The sequence below is a fragment of the Gobio gobio genome (assembly GCF_949357685.1).
Source record: "Gobio gobio genome assembly, chromosome: 3".
NCBI lineage: Eukaryota > Metazoa > Chordata > Actinopteri > Cypriniformes > Gobionidae > Gobio > Gobio gobio.
The window spans coordinates 61,553,245-61,561,083 of record NC_137099.1 but is presented as its reverse complement, the minus strand read 5'-3'; the positions used below and the strand labels follow the sequence as shown (position 1 = coordinate 61,561,083).

Below are 7,839 nucleotides of genomic sequence, written 5' to 3'. Positions count from 1 at the left end.
TGAGATCTTCAGAGATTTAATGTATTTTTTATAGTCAGTCGTAGTTCTTGTGTTTTTCTTTTTCTCTTTCTCTTTCCTTCAGTGATTATACTCATTATCATCAGGTGTTCATCACTAATGGCCAATAATCACTTCATTAATCTCTCAATTATCTCATTAACTTTACATTTACATTTATGCATTTGGCAGACGCTTTTATCCAAAGTGACTTACATTGCATTCAAGGTACACATTTAAAAATTTTTGTCAATTCTTGCTTTCCCTGGGAATCGAACCCATGACCTTGGCGTTGCTAGCGCCATGCTCTACTGTTTGAGCTACAGGAAAGCGTGAACTTTAACACTGATTCAGTGTTACTTTAACACTCTGTAGAGTGGGACCATATGTGCTCTGAGCAGTGTTAATTTAACACTGGGGATTTTACTGTGTATGTATCCTGTGACAGCTATAATTCAACAATTAAATGCACAGCCATTCTCAATTTGTTCTCTGCATCGAAAATATAAATGAACACGCTGTTGCTCACCTTTGATAACTTTTGAGGCTTATTTTGTGGAGTTTTTATTAGCCGTTTTGTCTTTTAAATGGCCGTAAAAAGCAGTTACACTCACAGTGTGGTTGAATCGCATTTGTTTGAAGACTTCGTTTTTGATCCATTAATGCATCTCTCACTGTATGCTATCTCACTGTTTGAAGCGTCAGGCAGAGTAAAATGCCTATCAACACGTGTTGTCATGAATTAAGCAACACGTCTTCTCATAGGATAAAGACACGCAGTCTCATGAATAATTATGAGACACTGAGGAGTCATCGCCATACTATAGTACAAGAAAATGTCACAGCCTATGATGTTGACATGAAGGCGAATTTAAACCAGGAAGTTGAAAATAGAGCAAAAAGGTTTAAAATTAACTAGTTCTCTCCCACATTCAAAACTAACAGATGGTAACATTGTCTTCCATGATGTTCAACACACATACTTCTGTTAAAATCTCATAAAATTTGGTTTAGGGTTTCATGACCCTTTAAAGGAAACACACTGAAGAAACCAGAGGAGATGCAGGAATGGATGCACTCAGAATTATAATTCAAACATATGAAGGATTTGAACACCGTACAGGATAAAACAACACATGAAGAATGATTGTGATTTACAGGTGAGGATCAATCAGGGTTGATGTCATCAAATACACACATTCGCAAATACAACTTTTTTATTATTATTTTTAAAGCACATTAAAAAAAGGTAAAGTTACAGGAACACAAAATACAGGATAACAGAAGCTGATAATATATTGAGCGCATCGAGACCATAACATGATATACTGTTACATTGTGAATCACTAGCGTAGCTACGGGTGGGCCTGGGCCCACCCACATTGACAGCTTGCCCATCCTGTCAGATCCAGGTAAATAAATTTTTTTTAATAATACTATTTTCTAACGTTTAACAATTCTTCAGTAATTATTTTAAATGTGATTTATTTTGTCATGCATTAGAACTTTTATTCCAATATTAATACAAATATGCTAATTCGTCTCTTCAGTTACGTCATGCCAATAGCAATGTTATGTTCGCTGCAATAAGCGGATTCGAATCCAGCTGCGCCTTTCTTGTCATTAAAAAAATGGCTAAACTGTCAGTTATGACAGTTTAAGAAAAAACACGTCTTGACAAAGATGACAGGACACTATTACACTTATGTCGTTTGAAAGTGAACTAACTGATAAGTGATAAACATCAACATCTTCAATTCATAAACTAAGCCAACTCCGACTTGTTTAGAACAGACATCAGACATAGCCATACAAGGTAAGCTATGGGTAGGTTTTTAGTCTGGCCCGCTGTGGCATGGCAATCATATATTTGCATGTAATATTTGTGAGCATGTTTATTAATGGCAGGTTGTCGATACAGAACATTGTGATTTCTCTTCGTGATATAGTTAACAGGTTACAGCGTTACACATTACAGCCGCCCACACTTTGACTGATCGCACGGAGCTTAGTGCTTACAGTATTTAGTTTCTGCGACACTAGTAGCAATAGCTGACTTTTAAAGCAACCTTGCAAACGGTCCATCCGCACGTCATGCTCAAACATTACAAACACAGCTCGTACGGGGGCTTGAGAAGGCATCAACATGTAGAAGTTGACTATATTAAAAGACAATAGACAATAAAAGGTCCAACATTTAGGCTAAGAAATAATTTTAGCTATTTTGGGATTTTTCTTCCAAATTAAGGGGTTAATGCAAATTATTCCGGCCCACCCACACCAATGGAGGCCCACCCATCATCAACTTTCTACCTACGCCACTGTTGTGAATTTGCACAATTATGATTGTTTCTTAAACTATACAGAAATAAAACTCTTTAGTGACTCATCACTGAAGATCCCTGTCAATCATCAGTGGCTCCGCCCACATAGCTCAGGATTGGTTCCTTTGAGCTCCGCCTCTTCCTGTTGATCTGAACACACAATAAGAAGTCTGACAGAAGTTCATCAACAACATTATAAAACCTTTCTCAAGAATCATAAAGCACTCACACTCGTGCTGAAGAGAGTTTTATTGATTATATTGAGAAGAGCTGCAGGTTCTGACACTTACTGATGGATTCTCATGTTCAGAAAAGCTCTGAGGATCAAGAGTCTTCAGGAGGTCTGGGATCAACGGTCTGTGTGAAAGAGAGCGAGAGATCGGTCATGTGATCATCTGTGATGGAGGATCTGACACTGGCGTCTCACTTACTGTGAGTGTGTCGTACAGGTCAGAGGTCGTGGACTTGAGCTCAAGAGCTGTATATGTGTTTTCAGTGGGGTCAGAGATCTACAGGAGAGACAGAAGGACACACACATTGTGAGCTCATGTTTTAAATGCTGACTGTAATGTTTAGAGGATCTTCACTGGATCTAGAACTGAAGAATCAGGTGTTTGGACACGAGACTCGTGTGTCTTATACTCTTAATATCTCTGTACGGCTCATAGTGGCTGTAGGAAACATCTCTGCATGCAGGAAAACTCTGTGAATAATTGAGATCATCTCACCTCCTTCACAGCAGATCTTCTTTTCATCCGTTTAGCAAGACTGCCAGAAGAAATAAACAGTACATTTAAATGTGTGTGTGTTTGTGTGACTTTTTGCTGTTTGCAATTAACAAATCAAACCAAAGTAATTAGAATAACTCAACACAACAAATGTTCCAAATGGTTTTCCCAAATTCAATTGAAAATACAACTTTTAATGACTTCTGCAGTCTCAAAATGATTCAGCCCCTGAACAGACTCCCTCAAACCGCACAAATCTGCAGAACAGGTCCCAGCCAGCACAGTCATGTGGGGCCCATATGGGCGTCACCTGGGCTGTCTAACTGGGGCCCAGCCAGTTTTGTCCTCAGTTTCCATGTAGGCCCCGCATGTGCTAGCCCAGATGAACTGAACACTGCACAGTGTGCACACTACAGGCTGTTAAATGTAACTGAATCAGTGTTGGAGTTAATGAGATAATTAAGTGATTAATAGAGTAATGAGTGAATATTACTGAAGACTCCTGATGATAACAAGCAGAATCACTGAAGGACAGAGAAACACAACAGACTTCAGACGCAACTTCACAAAAGCATTATCAGCTTCTCTTTTTACCTATTAGATTGACTTTCTGTCATCTTAGTTGTTATTGATAATTAACAGAGGTTTAGATATTGAAGTTGTATTGAAAATAAGAGTTGGTTTGATGTCACCATCGTGGTGATCAGTGTTTTCTTTAGTTGGCCCGTTTGACGACTTTTTAATGTTAGTGATTCTCTGGCTGCTGTGACTGAGTTTGCTATGGCAAGAAAAGCAAGAGAAAACACATTCAGATGCTGTCGGCTGCTTGATGATAAGAATATAATCATCGTGAAGAAGCTACATTCACTGATCTTCACTGATCACTTAATTCACTGATTCACTGTTTAGCAAGAGCTATAGGATACTATTAACTTGTTTTATTGTGATTCTTGAAAAAAGAAGCCAGTATGGTTTTAATCAGAAGAGCTGAAGAAGTTTTAAATCAGATTGAACACTAAGCACTTTGAATTCCTGTGAGATTAACTCACACACAGACATCAAGAATCAGTCTATGAGTCTCAACCATGGTGATGGTGCTTGGTGCTTCATGCCACAATGCATTTTGAGAGCCATGGATGAGTTTTGCATGATGCACCCAGAATGCATTGTGGCATGAATCATGAGATTCATAGACTGATTCTTGATGTCTGTTTGTGAGGAATTCTCGCAGGAGTTCAAAGTGCTTAATGTGTAATGTGTTAATAAACTGGAGAACAAACCTTATGTACATGCTTGAAAATCATTTACTTTATCTGATGAAAACACTGCTGGATCTCCTGCTGTAGAGACACAAAGCTACTATAATCAATGACTCTCCGGAGATCAGCAAATAAAGCCACTGTATGATGATAACGCCTGTATCATCAACAACAAACCCACATCATACACTTTCTCTTGCTGTTTTCATTATAACAAACAAATACAGCAACCAGAATTGTTTCTTTTTTTATATGAAACAGTCAACTAAAGCAAATACTGATCACCATAATGGTAACTTTATTACTTTCAATACAACTTCAATATCTAAACCTCTGTTAATTATCTATAAGAACTAAGATGACAGAAAGTCAATCTAATAGGTAAAAAGGGAAGCTGATAATGCTGTTTGTGAAGTTGTGTCTGAAGTCTGTTGTGTTTCTCTGTCCTTCAGTGATTCTGCTTGTTATCATCAGGAGTCTTCAGTAATATTCAGTCTTTACTCTATTAATCACTTAATTATCTCATTAACTCCAACACTGATTCAGTTACATTTAACAGCCTGTAGTGTGCACACTGAGCAGTGTTCAGTTCATCTGGGCTAGCCCATGTGGGGCCTACATGGAAACTGAGGACAAAACTGGCTGGGCCCCAGTTAGACAGCCCAGGTGACGCCCATATGGGCCCCACATGACTGTGCTGGCTGGGGTGTTGTCTCGAGCACATCTGAGGCACCTGATCAGCGGCTTCATTAGTTACACCAGGTGTGCTTGAGTTAGAACACATGAGATATCTGAACCAGCTGGGTTTGTGGAGTGTCACGCTTGACTGCATGTTAGAAATATGGCAAAAGTCAAAAGAATGGTCCAAAAAAATAAGATATCATCGCCCTTCACAAACAAGGAAAAGGATACAAAACTATAGCAAAGGCACTAAATGTTCCTAGAGACACCGTTGGAAGTTCACAAGCTCAAAGTTAAAGGAGCAGTGTTACACTACCTGGACGAGGCAGAAAAAGGAAGCTATCAACGGGTGCAGCCAGATTTCTGAGAAGACTCCGAAAATCCCTTGAGTGACTGCAAAAGACCTGCAGTAAGACTTAGTGGCAACAGGCACTGAGGTTTCAAGCACAATAAGACAATAAACACATGCGGTTTCCATGCCAGAACTCCAAGACTACACCACTACTGACCCAAAAGTACAAGAAAAGTCGGCTCAAAAACACAGAAGTTTTGGGATTCTGTTCTGTGGAGGATCTTTTCAGCCCTATGGGTCAGAGGTATGTCTGGAGGAAGAAGAATGAAGCACATGTTGAAAAGAACGTTCTGCCTTCAGTTAATCATGGCAGTGGATCGGTGATGCTCTGCTTTGCATCCTCTGGCACTGGAAACCTGCAGCGTGTGGAAGACAAGATGGATTCAGTGAAGTATCAGCAAATCTTAGGAGAAAACGTCATGCCGTCAGTGAGGAAAATGAAGCTTGGGCCTTCCAACAGGACAATGATCCCAAGCATTCCTCAAATTGCACCAAGGCTTGGTTGCAGAAGAAGTCCAAGCAGACTCTACAGTGGCCATCACAGTCACTGACTTGAACCCCAAAGAAAATCTCTGGTGGGATTTGAAGATGGCGGTTGCAGCTCGAAAACCCAAGAATATTACTGAGGCCATTGCTCATGAGGAATGGGCTATGATTCCTCAGAAACGCTGCCAGAAGCTGCTGTCTGGTTATATATATCTCATAATTTTGATTATTACTGTAATCAACAGAAACACTTCATACATACAGAAGTACATTTTTGAAAGGAACGTCTTACCAAATGTATGTAACAAAAGCACCTGATGCTCCACCGAGTAAAACACCAACACCACCAATAACAGCAACAGACAAGAGCCATCTGACTGCTGAAATACAGACAAACACACACCAAATGTTTAACAGGACTAGATAAGACAAAATAGACTTACAAATAAGGAAGTAAACAGGATTATGTGGTTAAAATAGAGAATATGAATAATAAAACTCACAAATGATGTTTAGAGTCACAGCATCAGAGTATTTCTCTCCATGTTCATTGATGGATCTGCACTTGTATTCTCCACTGTCATCAGAGCTGATCTTTGAGATGCTGTGGATTCTTCCAGATCCTACAATTGTTCCTCCTTTAAACCATCTGAAGTTCAGAGCAGGAGGGTTTGAATCACTGCTGCAGTTCAGAGTCACTGAATCTCCCTCCACTATTACACCAGATGGACTGATGGACACTGAGACGCTTGCATCTAAAAAGGACACAACATGAAATCCTTAAATCATCTCATCCAAGATCACCAATTTTTAAAAAGAACAAATGAATCTGTACTCACACATGACATTGAGATGAACATCAGGAGAGCTGTGATGGTGTCCGTGTACAGCACAGCTATATCTGCCTGCATCCTCTCTTCTGACTGACTGCAGCAGGAGTTCATTGTTTCTGTCTCTTCTCTCAGTTAATGGCTGTGAGTTTCTGGACCAGATGAATGTTGCTCTGTCAGTCAGAGTGCAGCTGCTTTTACATGTCAGACGGACTGAATCTCCCTCTGTCACTCTCTCAGGAGACTCCACCTGAAGATCTGAACACAACACACACATTATATCTAGTGCTGCTGTCATACACTGATTATTATTCAACATAATGCACAGAAGAAGAGATAAACCTCACCAAAGACATCTGTGACAGCAAGAGTCACTCCAGATTTACCAATCCAGTTGTCTTTATTAGTGATGAATCTGAAATAGTACTCGTGTGAATCCTTCAGTGTCACATGACTCAGTCTGACGGTGCAATTCTGCTGTTTATCTCCCAGATACTGAAGCCTCTGACTGTATTCAGGGTCATTAGATAGATCTGGAAACTCTTCTGTTTTATTTTTATCTTTTATTTTGCTCCAGAACACTTTCATGATCTGATGTCCAGTAGGGTATGTATAAGAGCATCTCATTATCACTGTTGAGTCCTTTAGTGCACAGATGCGTGAAGGACTGTAACTCACACCCCAATTGGCACTAGAAACCCCTGAAACACAGAATTAATCCTGAACAAGTTTTGTGCAAATGTGAATGTATGTTTGAGAAAAGTATAATGCAAAATCTTGCAAAAAGTGCTGTAAAATCAGTGACTCACCGTGAATCATGAGCAGAACGATCAGAGGAAGAGGAGAAGCCATTCTGACTGATGTCACTATCAACACCTACAACAAATGTACAGTGGTTTATCTCAGCCATCATAATTCAGAAGCATAGCTACTTTCTTTACAACTTATTTTTATGTCTTTTTGAAATGTTTTGTAAGAAGAAATATCAATTATTATTGTAGTTCGCTATTAGATGTTGTTTCGATGTTGATGTTCATTAAAGACGTGTTTCTTATATATAATTATGCCTTGTCGATAGATGTTTTACTTAAAATATCCATTATATGTTACATTTTCCCTGTTTGTTTGGACTTTTATGTTTTTCTAGGTTCCAGTGTCTCCTATTGTTGCTCTTTTATTTCA

General features: G+C 39.2%; 1 protein-coding gene across 1 annotated transcript in view; it reads right to left on the bottom strand.

Moving 5' to 3' along the window:
• Positions 1–1,067: 1,067 nt before the first annotated feature.
• The window catches only part of LOC307123434 (B-cell receptor CD22-like), a 49,484-nt gene continuing 42,712 nt past the window's right edge, over positions 1,068–7,839 (bottom strand). Inside the window, exons 2-10 of the mRNA XM_079811969.1 lie at positions 7,467–7,533; positions 7,005–7,358; positions 6,667–6,915; positions 6,331–6,582; positions 6,120–6,207; positions 3,050–3,089; positions 2,753–2,830; positions 2,612–2,678; positions 1,068–2,471 (exon numbers count right to left, since the gene is read on the bottom strand). Of these exons, the coding sequence (XP_079668095.1) occupies positions 2,646–2,678; positions 2,753–2,830; positions 3,050–3,089; positions 6,120–6,207; positions 6,331–6,582; positions 6,667–6,915; positions 7,005–7,358; positions 7,467–7,533 (1,161 nt within the window). The 3' untranslated portion in view covers positions 1,068–2,471; positions 2,612–2,645. The remainder of the gene's footprint in view (positions 2,472–2,611; positions 2,679–2,752; positions 2,831–3,049; positions 3,090–6,119; positions 6,208–6,330; positions 6,583–6,666; positions 6,916–7,004; positions 7,359–7,466; positions 7,534–7,839) is intronic.